The sequence below is a fragment of the Lolium perenne genome, chromosome 5 (assembly GCF_019359855.2).
Source record: "Lolium perenne isolate Kyuss_39 chromosome 5, Kyuss_2.0, whole genome shotgun sequence".
NCBI lineage: Eukaryota > Viridiplantae > Streptophyta > Magnoliopsida > Poales > Poaceae > Lolium > Lolium perenne.
In genome coordinates, this window is record NC_067248.2 from 234,637,396 (window position 1) to 234,654,917 (window position 17,522).

The window sequence follows — 17,522 nt, forward strand, 5'->3', positions numbered from 1 at the left end:
GTAGGCAACAAGACCCTCGAGGGAGAGGCACTCGACGCGCGCAAGCTTCTTTGTGGAGATCATTTCGACCTCGAATTCTCGCTCCGCAGGAAACACGGTGTCATACCAAATGGTGTTGAGAATTATGTTGGTGACAGGATCGAAAGGCCCGTAGCAGTGGCCAGCCTTGAGGAGGCCGCGGTGGTGGCGCGAACACAATTCATGCCTTGGAATGCGGGAAATCGCATCGAGGTACAGCACATGGATTTTATCCAGGAGTAATAGCTTGAGAGAATAATCCAGCCCCACTGCTGGAACGACTGCAGTCTTCCTCCTTTTGCTGCAGCGTTGCATCCTTGAGATGGCATGCTGCATAGGCCTCTGTGGGTCGTCGTCCATCATAATATCATCCTTGGTTAAGGTGAATAGCTCAGAGAGTCTGTTTATAGTGGAATGGTCGATGCAGCCCTTTGTCGGCAGAAGGTTGGAAACCTCGTCCACATGGGAAGCCAGCAAAATCGATCTAGACACAAATGCTGGGACGACCCCAGGATGCATTGCGGATGAGATGGCAGCACAGCCGAGAGCGATCTTGGCCGTCATGTCGTGCATGGTGAATGTGTGTGTAGAACAATAATCCTCCTGGATGAGATGCACGCCAACTAGAAGGTCTGCCTTGGACAGACGCACGTAGCGCAGGGCGTCCTGGATGGTGAGGTAGCGGAAGTAGGAGGTGAGGAATGTGGCGAGACCGCGTAATGACCGTACCGCGATGCCAGCGACCTCCGACCCAGAGCGATTGGGTTTCATGGAGAAGTCTTTGCTCGACTCTATGATCTCGGAGATGGTCTTGCACCTGGCCCGTCGGTTCTCCGCTTCACTAGTGCTCTTCTTGGTGCTGCCGGTGGCCCGCCGTGGTCTCTTCCTCTTCTTCCCCTTGCCTAGCTCGTGCGCGACGGTGTTGGAGATGATGTTGGACACAGGGTCGAGGAAGCCGAAGCACACGCCGGCCTCGAGGAGGCTCGGGATCAGCTCCGGCGGGAGTCGATCGAGCGCCTTCTTGTAGTAATCGTGGATGTGATTCATCGCAACAGACTTGTTGTGTTCAATGCCTTCTGGTCTTCGATCCATGTGGTCGAGACCATCGGTAATCATACGGCGGACGCCGCGCTCGCCGGCCATAGCCCCTTCTCCTTCTCTTTCTCTGTGTCTCTGGCGCGGTTCAGATTGGGAAGGAGCAGAAGCAGGACGTCTAGGGTTTACCAGACTCTATCTTCTTTTTTTTGAGCTAATTAATTACACCTAGGACGCGTCTGGTTCAGAAACGGTAACGTAAAAATAATCAGATTACACCGGGCGCCGTTCGGTGATGATAGCTTTGTTATACATCAAACGTTGACTGGACATTTCGTAAAATTGCTGTAATTCCTTTTGTGATCCGAGCAACTTATGTGATATACAACTATCTGCTCATCAGCTTCGTGGTTGTAATGATGTGGTCTTGATCGCCTTTTTTCTTCCTCATCGGATGATATTACTGTAATAGCTGATGCAGTTTGAGGCATGTTCTATTGGCTGTGTTCTAATTGATGACTTATTTATAACTCGCTGCTAGTCTGAAATCCAGAATAGCAGCTTGTGGTTTAGTAATTCATTGTTTGGTGGTTTGGATTCCATTTGTTTTTCAACTGCCGATTGGTGTTTTGGTAAATCATATTAAACCCATTCAGACACGATATCAAAAAAGTGCAAGCAGGTTAATATGATTCAGTATTATACACTACTATGTAAAGCCCAATCAAATTAGCACCCTCCATAACGATTTGGTTACTACAGTGTATTACTCTTAAAGAAATGACACAATAGCAAAGAACCAGCTCATTACGGGGAATTATTAAGACATTAAAGGCTCAATCATGTATTGCCTGAGCTGAAGCAGTACGGCGACAGTGATACCTAAACGAGCTTGCAATCGTCCCTACTACCTCCAGTCCAGGGTAAGGCCAGATTGCTAGCTCCATGGCTAATGGCGGATATCTAGCTCTGGAGTCTAGAAAAATTACAATATATCTTCTGAGTTTACATCTATTTCCCAGCATGTCTTGTCGGTTCAATTCATGCTACCTCCGTTGTACCATCATCCCTCTCCATTCACCAGCGATTGAGGATCAGTTGTCTGTGCCAAAGTAGCGATCGCCATACTCTCCCAAACCTGGGATGACCCTGAATTCCTCGCTCAACCCAGAATCTATCTCTGATGTTACAACCTTCAACCTTGGAAATCGCTTGCACACACAATGAATCCCTTCAGGAGCCTACAAACAAGTTGAAACATGGACTAAAGTATCAGAAACAAAAAGACAAAGAGCAACAGTAAGCTCAGATGTTTACCGAGATAAGATTGAGGAATATGATCCTCTCCTCAGGAACACCTTTCCTTACAAGAAGATCTATAGCTTGACTTGCTGAGTTCCCTACAAAACAAAGGTGGGAGTTGAAAGCTTAAGTCACGAACAAAGCGGAAGATAGCTGGTGCATTATCACTTTGCAGATGGACTGACGAATTACAGACTTGTGACTAAAGAACAACAACCATCTAGTAGATGCGTGTATAGAAGCAGATCTTCCAAAGCAAACAATGTGCCACCAAACTTTCACTATCACTGTGCACACAGTTTAATACATTTTACAAAAAAAAAAAATCCAAGGCATTTGCGAACAGATAAACCAATAAATAGGCTTCCTAAATCTCTGGTTATACATTATGAAGGAAATAATTATCAGTGGGTGTGATTTCGTATCATGTAACATCCAGATTGAAAAACAGATATATATAAGAAATACAAATCTAGGCTATGCACAACCTAGATCACTTAAATTTAGCGCCAAACATAAATGAGCAAAAATAGAATATGCAAACATTACTGACCTGTGCCAAGTACCGGATCCAAAAGCAGAACATGTCGTTCAGCTATATCCATTGGCAGTTTGTGGTATACGAGCTAGATGCAGATAGTGTATTATAGTTATTCAGACCATAGAAACTTCAATCATTTTAAATATTCCCTGAGAGGTTTGTTAATCACAAGATATAAGTGCTTACCTGCTGCCCGTTATCTCCAACACGGTGTATCAGAATCTTGCCAATTTTTATTCCTTTACAGCAAGCACGCAGTGCATTCTCCATACTTTCACCACTGCAATGACAAGGCTGTGTTTACAATTGTGCTATAGTTTCAAGATATGTTAACAGAATGAATGAGAAAAACATCTGTATCATGAAATTCCATAGATAACATGTCTAGTATGCAAAATGGCAAGACTTTTAGTATTTAGAGACGTCGATTCATGATGATGAATTATGATTGGGGTTCAAATGGAACATGGGTTCAAACTTGTAGTCTGGACTTCGGAACTATAAAACTATCTTGTAACTGAAAGATCAGGTCACATAGAGAAAACAAAAGGTCCTGCATGCCAGGACATAAAAGAATGTAGAGCTATACTCATAATTCTTTTGCAATATTAACAAGCATCTCTAATAGAAGGATCGAAAGAAGAGCTTATGTACAATAGTTAATTGCTTAATTCAGTCTAAGTGCCCGCCGTTCAAATGAATTACTTCTTACTTCTGTCCAAGGTGTGTGCTCGCATGTTGGGTTGATAATAGCTATTCAAAGTTTACCTTCGGACAATAGACACTCCACAGAGCTTTTTGCAGAAATCAACTCCCATATAAGCAGATCCTGGAAACAAGCAAGTAAGACATGGCATGATGTTCGGCACAAATATCTAGAAGCACGTGTGCACCTGGCATTCCGGAGAACAACCGAAAACAGATAAATCTATGAAGTTGACTGGATCAGCCACAAGCACCCTTATATCTCAAAGAGCTCCAGTTTTCCAAAAGTAACTTTTTCTATGCATATCCAAATTCAAATGTTTGAAGCAAACATTAATTCCAAAAGATAGAACCAGAAGAATTAGTAGGTGTGCCTCCATATCAACAAGCTTCAGCTCTACCTGGTATTGTGTAAGATCAAAGCTATAAATCTTCGAGTGGGGAGAAGAAACAACTCCATACCCACAAGCTTCAGTTTCTATCTAATACAGTGTAACAACAAACCTATAAATCAAACTATTCTAGGGCAAACAAGATAGCATTTAGTCAAAACATTATATGATGCATCGATTAGATTTTCCTTCCCATTATTGTTCAAGTAGAAGTCTTTTTCTTTGTAACATTTCAGAATTACGCTGTAAACTATTTAGCAATAAAAAAGTACAACATTAAATTTTCTAGTTGATCAAACAGTAATTTTCTAGGAATCCTTAACCAGCGTCAAACATTTCCGATGGAACAATACATGAAGTGAAATCAAGATATGAAATGCCATTTGCAAATTACCTGTTGGAGTAACAATCTGCTTTTCTGTAAATGGTAAATGCCCCAGGCCATGCTCAACTACCTAACATGATATTTTTCATACAAACAGAAAACCAGTTATATCAATTTATAAGTCGATGCAATTTACTAAGCATGAAGTCAACAAAAAAGGATAAAGGCTGTACCAAACGTATTAACCGGTCTGAATAAAAAACAAAGTCAGGTGTGGTGACTTCCCTGTCACGAATCAGTGTATGCATTCCTCGGATCTGACAAATTCATCATAAAGGTATAAAGAACTTTGAAACACAGTGAACAAATGACTTATACTCAATAATGATGATTAACTTTACCTGGAAAGTTGATTGCACTACATAGACGTTCGGGAAGATCTTGCACAAGTCATGCATACCAAGTTTTGTACGAATATGTTGAACGATCAGGTCAACTGCAACATGGTTATCACCGCCTCGTGGTATGATCACATCAGCATATTTCTTTGAAGGCAGAACAAAATCATCAAATGCTGGCTTCACAAACCTACCATACTGAGATGCCAAAAGAATTGCATATTACATTACAGGTATTTACATATTAAGAAAATGAAAAAAAAAAGAATCTGCTCGCAAACCACAAGGATAAAATAAAAGTATAACAAAAAAAATACAATAGTTAACCCACCTGTTCAAGCACAGAGTTAACATTTCTGCCTCTTTCAAAATTATCACGCCTTATTCGTCGGGCAAGCCTAATATCCGCATCTGTTTGGATACAACATGAAAATACAAGCAAATATGATGTTAGAGAACAAGAAGTCAACCACTGTTAGTTTGTATCGAGCCCAGTCTATTAATTTTTTATAAGTACACTATACCTAACACAGACCTGTGTCCACAAATATTTTCATGTCCATAAGATTACGAACCCTTTGATCATGGAAGACTAAAATGCCCTCCAAAATTATGACATCTGATGCATTGACCTTGCAAAACGAAATTTGGTAAGTCACTTAGTTCAAAAAGGCTCATAACCAGGACCAGTTTTCCCCCTTATCCAGTACTTAAACTAACAACCATCTTGATTGACGTTTCCAGGTGAGAAAAACTAACAAACAGGATACTAAAATATAATTGTTCTTAAACTTAAAGTTGAAATCAATATATAGCATGATGATTCAGTAATATAATTCAAGGGTTGTACTCTTTATACCAGCTCATTTAATACAGTTCACTTGAAACTTAAGAATACAGGCTGGGTAACTTTAAATTTTATATCCCAATACATCTAATCCGGTTTAGTTCATAATTCAGAAAACTGCATAATTTTGGAATCAATTTGCCCCCATTCATACAAATATCTATGACATGACCACAGAAGGTAGAAAATTAAATAACAAAAACAACACCTAAATGGCCATACGAACAGAATTCACAAAGCATGCAATGGCATAAAATATCAGCTGGCATAAATGTTCTAAACAATGGCCATATGAACAAAATTCACAAAGCATTCATACTCGAACTACTATTATTTTTCAACATCTCAGTCAGAAAGAAAATAGCGCCTTCTGTACTTTTAATACTTCCCATTCAAAGCATAGGCTTGCACTCTGCTATACGATATACAAGATGGTCATATTGTTGCACAGATAGAAAAAAGGCTCCACATCTAGAGTTATTCAAATGTCAAATGAGCTGAACTCAAAATTGTAAACACAGGAACCTTCTTCATGCCAACAAGTTCATAAGGCATAACTATTACTACCTTTCTGAACCTTTCGGAGCACCTTCGGTGATTCGTAAAGTCATATATAGGAACATTTACAGGCAATGCACGTTTCAGTTGCCCCATGCATTCAAGAAGCTGTTCTGTATCAAACGCATCTGTAAACAAAGAAAGCATTTGGTTCACACTCTACAAAATCAGCAGGCAACTCATTCTCTGGTCACTAACAAATGTAGCATACTTCCGTCGAGAAAAGGCAAGTGAAATACCAGGATGATCGAAATTGTAGTCTTGAGCGCACGCAGATTCTTCAGCAGTTAAGCCGCGGTAGAAAGAATCCTGCAAGATTAAAAGCCAAACTGAAACCAGCATGTTCCAAAATGGTATTTTCTCCCATTGATATCTGTGTGACAGTCACAGCGTCATTGTTCAGGTCTGGAGGTGTGAACAAAAGCAAATCATTATGTTCTTCTAATCCCCAATAAGATTTAAATACAAACAGATCATCGTGCGACCTGAAAACACAAGCTAAGACATTGATCCACGGGCTAGCGAAAACCTATTCCGAATTCACCAAAAGTCTGACCAATGGTGCAAACTAGCTCTCATGAAATCCTATGCATCAATCAACGGAAAACTCGGTAGAAGCATTAATATACAGATTCGTAGCGACCAACAACTCCTCCCAGTGCTAAGTAATGGCTAGACTAATACGCAGACCTCCAAATCCGATGAACAGCATCATTCGGACCAGCGGCAGGGCTACATTCTGTATCTGATGCCAATTGACATCACACAAATCTACTGAGCACCATGCTATCAGCTATGGATACATTAGCTTTGACCCTAGAAGTACTAGATATTGACCTCGCTAGTACCATCTGCTATCACTTATTTTGGGCGTTTGACGTCACCGGCTCCTAATCCTAGCTCCGCCACTGATTCGGGCACGAGATACGGAAGGAGAAGCCCTAGTGGTAGTGGGCCGGTGACAGGAAGCATTCCAATCGCAGAGGCGACAGATGGCACACCTGGTTGATGAGCACGACGCGGTGGTCGTGCAGCTGCTGGATGATCATGTCGCAGACCGTGGTCTTCCCCGACGCCGTCCCGCCCGAAACCCCTTCGAGAACCCCACACGAAAGCAAACTCATCAATCGGAACCTAGAACCACCGCCGCATTGGGCAGCTGATGGGTAGAAACAGGGGATGCCGAGGTTCGATGTTAGTTACCGATGACGAAGGGCTGCCTGAGCGCGGAGGGGGAGACGAGCTCGGCGGCGCCGTTGGCGTGGACGGCGGCCCCGTTCGGGAGGGCCCCGGCGGGGGCGGAGGGGGAGGAGGAGGGAGAGGAGGGGGACGAGGGGGCGGGGAGGCGCAGCGCCTCGAGGCGGAGCCCGCTGAAGTGGGCCCCCACCGCCGACTCCATCGCGTCGTCCACCGCCTTGTCCGGCATGGTCTCGCCGCCGCCGCCGCCGCTCGCCGATGGACCGGGATTCGCTGGCTGGCTTCGGGTTTTGCTGCTCCCCGACCTCGAATTCGGTGGCGGATCGCGATCGGGGATTTTGATCCGACGGAAAATAAAAACAGGAGCGAGACGATGTTGCGGCGGTGCGTGGTGCGTGCGCCAGTGTTGGGTTGCTCTTGCTCGTGAAACGGGACAGTGACATGTGGGTCCAAGGATGGGGATGGGAGTACCAGTCTGCAAGTGAGGGAACCGCCTCACCGTATACTGCTCTAATCTGTTGCAATTTTCACTTGGTCATCTAATCAACTAATTAGCCTAGTTGACAACAAAACAATACTTAAATCTCCCATGTCAATGCTCGAATAAATGTTCACATAAATTAAAACTTAAAATATCCAAAAAAAAAAAAATTAAAAGAAATTGTGATTTTATGCGCTCTAGAATAACTACATTCCATAAGTATCATCATTTTTTTTTTACTTCAAAACATACTTATATATTTGAACACAAATACTTGTATCTCACTAAAATGAACATAGAAAAATAATTATACTTACGAAAATAATTATGATTTTTCGTATGCTTCATAGGGTGTGATTTACCTATTCATAAATTGTATTGTTCATACATAAGTAACCCTATATGTAATCAATAAAAAATTCATGAGTTTTCAATGAAAATTTATTTTTCTATGATTTGTTTAGCATGTCACTAGTAATTGATTCTTAAAACTATATAGGCTATTTTTTTATAAACCATTGATTAGATGACCAAGTGGTGGGAACCGCGACAGACTAGATCAGCGCGTGGTGAAAACCGCAAAAAAAAATGTTCATGTGCTGTCCTCTGGAAGTGCACATTTAGTGACTGGGGAGATCTTTTTTTTTTCCTTCCCAAGACGCGGACGCTCACAACATATACATTCACCCATATGAATGCCGGCATGAGCATCCTACCTCTATAAGCATCTTCAAGAGATTGAGTACAAAAACTGTGCTCCTTTTATGATAATAATTGCATATTCTACAAGCCACTAATTCGAAAAAAAGGGAGAAGTGCAATGCCACTGGCATAACTTGCGCAAGAGCACAATTTATTCAGGGAAGGAAGTAATTCCCCCAAAAGGAGAACTGCAAAGCCACTGGCATAACTTGCCCAAGAGAACAATTTATTCAGACTTGGCACATCAATTTCCAGTGCAAGACTGCAAACTGATGCTGTGTAACTGAGGCTGTGTACGGGTGACGTGCAGAGTAGTTCTAGTTTACAGCAGAAGGGTCGATCGCGAATCAGCTTTGGTTTCGGGACGCCTCAACGCTCTTTCGTAGCACCGATATGACCTCTCCCGGGTCGGCAGCTCCAAATATGGAACTTCCAGCGACGATGCAGTTGGCTCCGGCAGACGCAGCGACGTCTATGGTGGAAGGACCCAGGCCACCGTCGACCTACAATGTCCAGTCGGGAAATGGTTTCAGGAAACGAATTATCACGAGAAGATCTCCTACGGGCATCTCTGAAGCAGCAGATTTTAGTTGAGCATGGATCGCAGTGTACCTCTATGTCGAGTGAAGGGTACTTCTTTCTCAATGTACGCACCTGAAGAAATCCAGATTTCAGGAAGTAGTCGATCAAAACTATCCTAAATCACAAAATTGGTGTGTCAACCCGGGAGATGAAATGGGTACCTTATCCATCATCTCCGGCATGAACTTCTGACCACCAAAGCCAGGCTCGACTGTCATCACAAGAACCAGTTCTACGGGGTGTTCTGCTTCCACCTGTCAAAACAGTAATTAGCCTAACTGTTAGTAATAGCTTTGAAACATCCCTCGATGTGACATGCATTTCAGACAGGAAGGCTTGGATAATTAATGATAAAAGGGAATTCAACAAAAACAGGTTTGAGCAGGCCATATTGTGAAGTACAGCAACGTTCAGGGATGATTGGAAGTATGGGAAGTGAAATGCGTCTGAACAAGGGAAACAGGTTGTGCTCGCTGAATGATCAACAGGTCATACTAGAAGTTAATACAACACATTACTACCTTGATCATACAACACATAAACAACAAGCACTAGTACACTACCTTGTAATAAAACAAAACAAGAAACACTAGCTGTACAGATATCATCTTGGATGGGGTTTCCAATCTGAGCTCCAGAGGAGGGTAACCCTGTATATATGAACTAGAAAGAAATCTAACAGTACAGCTTGAAATAAATGCACATAAGGTAACTTCTCATGTTAGTGCACAACATGTTAGCTTGAAAAAAGTATGGGGAAAATATATCTCTCACAGTTTTTTCTTTCACTAGTGTACAACATGATATAACTAGAGAAGTTTAATTGAGTGCATGAATTTACCAGGGGGAAAACATCCTCCACCGGAGTACCAGGTCTCAATGATACACCAGGCGTCATGCCCTTTGCTTTAATGCTTTGGATGAGCTCTTTCCAGTTATCTGCACCAAGCTTTCCATGAGGCAGTGAAACCTACGAACCATTTGCCAATATATGTTTACTTACCTCTTGCTACTTCGATATGGAATGTGAATCCTGAGGCGCCAGCTTTTCCAAATGCCTCTACATAATCTGAAGGATTTGTCACCATGAGGTGGCAGTCCAAATATGCCCTGGAAACCAAGAACAGTTAGCATTATTAGGTGCAGAAAGGAACACAAGCCATCAAAGCAGACGTAAGGCAGGGAAGGTCACCGTACTTCGTGTGCTTCCTCAAACTCTGAATAACTGGAGCTCCAAGAGTTAAATTAGGAACGAAGTGCCTGCATATGCAAACAGACAGTTTTAAATTTGACGCGGGTTTTCTTTGCCAACGCCAGAAATGGTCCTTCACAAAATTTCCCCAAAGGATGAATGCATATTCTTCAAACTTGATCAACAATAATATAATAATGACATCCTTATTGTGTGTAGTCTTTCATCTGGAAGATTAAAAAGGTATTCAAGAGAACATCCATGCATAAGATCTGTATGATCATCTTGACAATAGAAAATGGCAAGGTTCGCACGTGAGGAAAGCCTGTGATTCATGTTAATAACTCGCTGTGATGCTGCCCAGTTCCGAAAACAGCATATTTAGCAAGCATTCTGGTTTTCACCATCTTGAATATGTTCCTATTTTCTCTGTTATATGCTCAAGGTATGTCCAAGCAAACAGATGGAACACCATCGCAATATTGATTTTGCAGATACATCTTACTTTCATCATTGGCTACTTAGAAATTTTCCTAATGTTTATTTTCAAAACAAAAGGACCGCATTCCTCTAAGTAAGCAAAATGCAAAAGTGATTGACCTTGTTATGACAGTGCAAAGTTTTTTAAAATGAGACCAATAGGAACTAGCCCCTGTTGATTTTTGTTTATAGAAGAAACAACCATGAGCGCCATGGGGAAGTCCAGGGACTCGAACCCTGGTGCGTTGGGCACGCACCCGCTGCCTCACAGTCTCATGACAGTGCAAAGTTTAAGGTGTTCGTTTTCAGGTTTGATCATATGGCCATAAGGCTAATTGTCTCCCTTTTATATACATACTTTTGGAAGCTCATACTCTTTGTGTGAGATTTTATTAAGATTTTGCACCCATGAGCAGGATGTTTGAATATGCAAGGCGTCTAAACAAAGTAGAAAAAAACTAAACAACAAGGTTGTCCATGGTTCGAAAAGATATTAAGAGAAAATATGTGTGTGGGTTAGAAAGAAAGTTCATCTAGGTAGATGTGGCATGTGTGCAGTGACCTGCATACTTCGATTAAACACCCAGTTCCAGCCTGCTATGCTAGCAGATAAAAATGGAGGAGGTCTGCCTATGTACAAATAAATAAATTGTTGTGAAATGTATATGTGGATTGCCTAGCCCTTTCCATCAGTTCGGACTTTTGGTTCATGTGGCTAGTGCATGAAGCTTAACATGGTATCAGAGCCCCAGGTCTCGAGTTCAAATCCTGGCTTTCACATGGTTTTCGCAATTAAGCCTAAATAAAAATTGTTGTTGCCCCACTCTTTAGCCACCGCTGATGCCCTGTTTCGGTGTGCTCTTCTTCTTTCACGTGTTGACTTTCTCTTCTCCCGTCACACGCGAGTGGGGGTGTTGTGAAATGTATATGTGGATTGCCTAGCCCTTTCCATCAGTTCGGACTTTTGGTTCAAGTGGCTAGTGCATGAAGCTTAACATAAATGAGCAATACAAATGGGAAACGATACGTGAGAATAGGCTTTTAGGCACCAAAGAAAATCCGATGATAGATCAAAATTGATCTATTGCATCCACAGTGGAAACTGGAAAGTAGAGACCTACTCACCCATCCTGCAAGTCAGAAAAGGAATACAATGAGCATAGGACAAAGGAACTTCCAAGCTTGAATATCTATAATTAATGCACGATCTAACAGTAGAAAAAGAAATGGAACACAGTCGCTGAATAGTTACTAAGTTGGACAAGTATTAGTGCACTTGCAGAATCGCGCATCCCAGACAGAAAGAGAAAGCAATGCGAACATGATACTCATGCTCCGAAGTCCGAAAAACAATGTTCAGACTAACCTTTCAGAGTTACAGTAGCAGAAAGTAGTCCCAATCAATATATTGTCAATTCTGAACAGATCTTAGCTAATTGCCTATGCTCTGATTCAGTAGTTCAATCCTATGTTGTGTGTGAAACAAAAGAGCATGACAACTCCTCTGCCTACCCTGACGGACTCTCGGTCAGGGCGGCAAGTGATTAAAGCTACCACAGCAGTGCGCAGCTCGATCCTACTCCTACGAATGGACTGAACGAATCTAGATGGTTGACTTGCAGGGTGCGGGGAGAGGGGATGGATCGTACCATGACGTCCATGTGGAGCCAGTCGGCGCCGAGGCGGACCATGCGCTCGGCCTCCGAGGCGAGGTTGGCGAAGTCCGACGACAGCATGGACGGCGCTATCTTCGCCGCCGCCGCCGCCGCCGCCATGGTTGGTGCTTCCGATTAGACCTTGGTGGTTGTCGGGCTGTAGCTGAATGTCAGAGTGGGAAACGGACGATGTTTCCTTCAGATCGGAACTCGGGGCGACGGCCTGTTTCACGACTGCGTTTGTGGCAGGTGAGCCGCCGTGGCCCACTCGGCAGTGGCTGCTACTGCGAGCACTGACAGCCGGTGGGCTTACTTTTTTATTTTCTGCTTTTCAACAACTACTACAACTATAGTTTTTTCTTCTTCTGAAATTAGCAACTTAACTGAAATTTCAGAAAACGCAAGTCTCAATTGGAGGAGCAAGCATGATGATGGCATGACCGATCTAGAAGAGGAGCAGTCAAATCTCATATTGATGTGGCTTCTCACTTGATGGTCAGGGCCACTCCGATCAGTGTTACTGTATTTCTCAGGCTATTGAAGAACTTATTCTAGGCAGGATCTTAAACACTGACATTTGTGTAAATACAAACGAGAAGATTCCATCATGGGGCAATGAATATCGACCGAGGAGCAAGTACTTCTAACTTTCTAAGTTAATAGTCATCACATGGTTACTGCATGCAAGTTACTATCAAATTGTATTATCGAAGTGAGTTACTGTACTATCGAATGATTATCAGATGTCTAACCATACATTCAGCATCTCAATGTCGTACGATTCCTGCCAACAAATAACTCACAATCTCATGTGCATGAAGCAGCAAATTAGTTTAACAAAGCAACATGTGTGAATCCTGGTACACCACAGAAGCAAAGCAAGCATGAGACAATGGTTTCTATGAAGTAAACCGCTCTGGGCATAATAATTCCCTATATCTAGGGAGCGTTCCCAAGCAATAGAACTGCATCACAAACTTCAAGCCCTGACTTAGTCCTTCCTCAACTCAATGTACTCACGCCTTGTCCCAGCTTTGTTGATGACTACAATCTCCACCTTATCACCCTGCATTAGTGTGTAGCGGATGAGTACAGCAGCAAATATGACAAGAAACAAACGATATGAATTCTAGGAAACATACAGTGTAGATGTCCCTCTCAGTTGCGGATGCAAACACATCCTTAACTAGGTCGACAGCCTCTGACTCGGACAAAGGTGTCACAGCATCCTGCAAACATTGGATGGAAGATTCTTAGAGACTTCTGGGCCACTATGTCACCATTTATCAACATATCATACACGAACTTCCTTGCTTTAGTCAGCGAGAGGATAATTGGACAAGACGGACCAATCCGCAATCTGATAGCAGATGAGGGATATAGAAATGTGAGGGCTTACTCTTGCAGGGACTAATAGTGGACTGGGTGATTTCAGCTGGTTGTCCAACACTGGCATGATCAGAGTAGATCCTGTTCCCTGAGCACTGTAACCAGTCCTCTCGTAGGAACCAACAGCATCATAGGAGTAAACACATCCTTTCCCTGCACAAGTAAGATGCATGCTCAGAACACGCTGAACAAGAAAGTTTAACAGCGGAAACCAAAAACAAAAGTCACACCTTCACTGTCAAGCCCGCCAAGCACGTTGAAAGCATAGTATGGGAAGAACCGCTTGTAGTACAGAGTATTGGAGAGCAATTGTGCCATTGCAGGGCAGCTCATTCTTTTGTTGTGCTGGTGCTGGTATAGCTACAGACAGATAAAATAAATTAGTATCAACAATTTAGTTCAGTACAACATGAACAGACTAGCTTTCGCACAGAACAAATGCAGTAGAGGTATTGCAATGTATTCCGAGTGTATAAAGTGCAAGCAATGAACTAATATTTCTTGAAAATAAGAAATACAATTATTAGATTGACAGCATATATGCTAAGAGAAGGAATTAGAGAAAATAGAGCTTTCTTTGGAGAGCAACAGCGAAAAACACAGAGAAATAAAATCAAGCAGAACATATGCTATATGGTGAGATACTGAGATTAGCGATATTTCTGCATTTTTTCTAGAACTGGGATGAGCCAGTCCAGAAAATGGACAACTTTACTTTCTTCTATAAGAGTATGTGCACAACTTTAGCTGATTAAGTTCTAAAAAAATTCATACAACTTTGATCACCAACAGACTATGTAGTAAATACAAGCCAAAAGGTCCAAAACAGATATACGGAGTACTAAACTTCTGATTGTGTGCAACCATCAAAAAACGTTTGATATCACACAGAATCTCTGGATAGAAAAATATATCAAATACTTGGATAAAAGAGGTTTTGCAAGTTTTACCAGTTCTTTGGCAGATAAGTTCTTCTGCAGAGCTTTGATATCACCTTGGAAGCCGGAAGATGCTATTACACATTTCTCTGCCCTGAACAAATGAAGAAATATGTTTTAACACTTTTCGCTGACAATGAGGAAGATATTAAAATGCTTGACAATAAAAAGAATGACAGTTAAGAAATATATGGCATTAATACAGAATAAGTTCAAAGAACACTGGGTAACTACTACACTTCCATAAGAAAGAAAATAAATTAGACATGCTATATGTGTGGTGACAGCACAACAATATGTTTACTTACAATCATACAATAACCATGCGAAACAAAATACCTGCATTGTACATGACCTACTAGACATAATCAAGTACTTAGAAGGAAACGGTTAACAAGAATTGAATTAGCTTCACAAAACATGCTCTTCTAAAGCAAATTTCAAACTCAATAGGGGTTGGGGGCAGTAATGCTACATCCACAGAACATTTTCTACGGGTTGCTTCGGACTCGCGTGGAGGCAAGCCACAGGCTTGGATCCCTGAAATCACGGCAGGGTAAGGAGATCGAACCAACCAGTTGTTTACACGTATGTCTGTAACATCATTCCGTAAACATCCATCCGTAAGTCTAGCAATTCCGGGTGTGGGGGATAACCAAATGCATGTATAACATTGTAATAGCAGAGCTGTATTGAAATTTTGGAACAGAATCACAGCACAACCGATTGTGAAGAAAAAGCTCAATCAAACAAAGTCATAAATTGCATCATTGTATGCTATGTCCTGCTCCGTGTGTAACACCATTCGCAAAAGCTTATCTTCTAATTTTACATTAGTAATAACAATATGGAGGAAACTTATAGCCAACAGGTTCCCCCACTATTGAGTGTCGACAATATATGGCATGCCCTATCAAATTAGAACATACTGTGTACCTATCGATACCATATATAGCATCAAACCCATGCGAAGACAAATAGCCTGGAGTATGTTACCACGAAGTGGAACCAACCCCACAAGATGTGCAACATAAAATAATCTTAAGTACTCCCTCCATTCTTATAAAAGGTTCTCAACTTTGTCTAGATACGGATGTATAAGACATGTTTTAGATATAGATTCATCCGTATCTACAAAAAGGTGCGAAGCTTTTTTAGGAACGGAGGGAGTATGTTAAATATAAAGCTCGTAATAAGCTGCTAGTGTAGACGGCAAAAAATGTAGCAACATTGATGTCTTGGTGAATCACCAGGTCCAATAGCCTATTTCATTAACTAACTGCCCTGGGAAAAAGATAAATTGCTCTGGCTAAGACAATGCCCTGGCATCCACTATTCAGCTAACCCAACAAAAGGGTAACCCTTAAATAAAAGATAGGGCGTGTTTTAAGGCCAGGACCCGGGACATTGATCGAACAACAGATCGTATCACGGTGAAATCCCATCAAACTACAGCGCTTACTGGAAGCAGACGGTGGTAGCCAGTAATTACCCGCAGCAAATCTCATGCCAGGTAAGGTGTTTCCCCCAATTCAATCCCAGAGCTCCAAACACCAAACCCTAGCTAAAGGAGCCAAGCGTGACTCTAAAATCCGACCTCTCCACCGAGGAATTCGATTCGCTATCACGCCACAAACCCGCACAGTGTCTCAATCACCAAACCCTAGTGCCCGGTCGGGCAGATCGAGGCTCGAGATTTCTGTGGGGAACTTACAGCTCGCAGATCTTGGAGTGGTCGCGGGTGAGGATGTTGTATCCGACGGAGAGGCGGGTGTCGGCGGCGACCACGCAGTAGTCCGCGCCGGCGATGGCCACGCAGGTCCTGCAACCAGCATCAGAACCGGGCCGCGTTACGAGATGCGCAGAGACGGAGGCGGGGACGGCGAAAGATAGGGGGAGAGAGAGAGCGCCTACCCGCCGTTGTTCTCGTAGACCCAGTCGCCGCCGCGCCTCGCCATGGCGGTGGTCGGAGCGAGTGGGGTGCTCGTGGGTGGGGGGCGGGGTCGCCGGAGTTCGTGTCTTGGAGGGGAAGGCGAAGTGGAGCAGTGCGGTGGCCTTCGTTTCGTCTCTGCTCCTTTGATCAGATTTTCTTTTGTGGCCTTCGACTTCGATCTCGGCTTGAGGCTTTGTAGGCTGTGGGCCGTGGGCCGAGATGGTCTGGGTTTCCTTTGTGCTCAGCAATACAGGGCTGGCTTCATACCGAGTCCGGATATGGGCCGAGTCCTCGTCACATAAATATTTCATTTTGTTTTTATACTAATTTTGGCGATTTTTTTCTAATATGGTGCATGTTTCTAAAAAGATTCAATCGTTGATGCATAAAATATGATTTGGTACCTATCTTTGGATGCCTTCATAAAAATATAAGATTGTATATGAAGAAGAAAATGTTTGAAGACCTCGGAATTTTGCTCGTTTCTTTTAGACTTTATTATTTTGTATGGGAGACATCTTGTATATCTCTACCATGTACTATTTTTACAATAAATATATGTGGTAATCATTGTTAAAAAAATAATGTTTAGGGTAAGTAAGAGCTGCCAATGGAGTTGTCGACCTAAGTCTCGTAGTTGTTAGGGCAGCAAGGTAGAGCCACTTGGGATGGAGGCATCTAGGATTGAAGTGGGCATGACATTGTAAATCCGCATTTTTTTTCTATTCCACGATTTTCAGAATCCCCGAATCAAAGAGGCTTTGAAGGAGTTGAGTAAGGATAAAACATCGATGCTTTGTCTAAGGTTGTGGATGTGCTGTTGCCACTAGGGATAAAACATCGATGCTTTGT

General features: G+C 42.5%; 3 protein-coding genes across 3 annotated transcripts; all 3 read right to left on the reverse strand.

Moving 5' to 3' along the window:
* Positions 1 to 1,842: 1,842 nt before the first annotated feature.
* LOC127302290 (uridine/cytidine kinase UKL1, chloroplastic) lies at positions 1,843 to 7,728 on the reverse strand. Its single transcript, XM_051332698.2, has 14 exons — positions 7,325 to 7,728; positions 7,123 to 7,214; positions 6,361 to 6,430; positions 6,131 to 6,249; positions 5,252 to 5,348; positions 5,048 to 5,127; positions 4,720 to 4,914; positions 4,552 to 4,635; positions 4,388 to 4,448; positions 3,665 to 3,725; positions 3,083 to 3,176; positions 2,909 to 2,981; positions 2,371 to 2,453; positions 1,843 to 2,294 (listed from the first exon to the last, which is right to left on the reverse strand). The coding sequence occupies exons 1-14, from the start codon at positions 7,545 to 7,547 to the stop codon at positions 2,148 to 2,150; spliced, it is 1,479 nt and encodes a 492-aa protein (XP_051188658.1). The 5' UTR covers positions 7,548 to 7,728; the 3' UTR covers positions 1,843 to 2,147.
* A 973-nt stretch (positions 7,729 to 8,701) lies between these two features.
* Positions 8,702 to 12,630, reverse strand: LOC127302292 (ribulose-phosphate 3-epimerase, cytoplasmic isoform). Its single transcript, XM_051332700.2, has 8 exons — positions 12,405 to 12,630; positions 11,881 to 11,885; positions 10,281 to 10,343; positions 10,087 to 10,193; positions 9,925 to 10,022; positions 9,245 to 9,337; positions 9,114 to 9,155; positions 8,702 to 9,004 (listed from the first exon to the last, which is right to left on the reverse strand). Exons 1-8 carry the CDS (start codon positions 12,528 to 12,530, stop codon positions 8,849 to 8,851), a joined length of 690 nt encoding a protein of 229 aa, XP_051188660.1. The 5' UTR covers positions 12,531 to 12,630; the 3' UTR covers positions 8,702 to 8,848.
* A 561-nt stretch (positions 12,631 to 13,191) lies between these two features.
* On the reverse strand, positions 13,192 to 16,818 carry LOC127302291 (proteasome subunit beta type-1). Its single transcript, XM_051332699.2, has 7 exons — positions 16,652 to 16,818; positions 16,452 to 16,559; positions 14,750 to 14,831; positions 14,030 to 14,159; positions 13,810 to 13,952; positions 13,553 to 13,639; positions 13,192 to 13,476 (listed from the first exon to the last, which is right to left on the reverse strand). The coding sequence occupies exons 1-7, from the start codon at positions 16,693 to 16,695 to the stop codon at positions 13,402 to 13,404; spliced, it is 669 nt and encodes a 222-aa protein (XP_051188659.1). The 5' UTR covers positions 16,696 to 16,818; the 3' UTR covers positions 13,192 to 13,401.
* Positions 16,819 to 17,522: the final 704 nt, after the last annotated feature.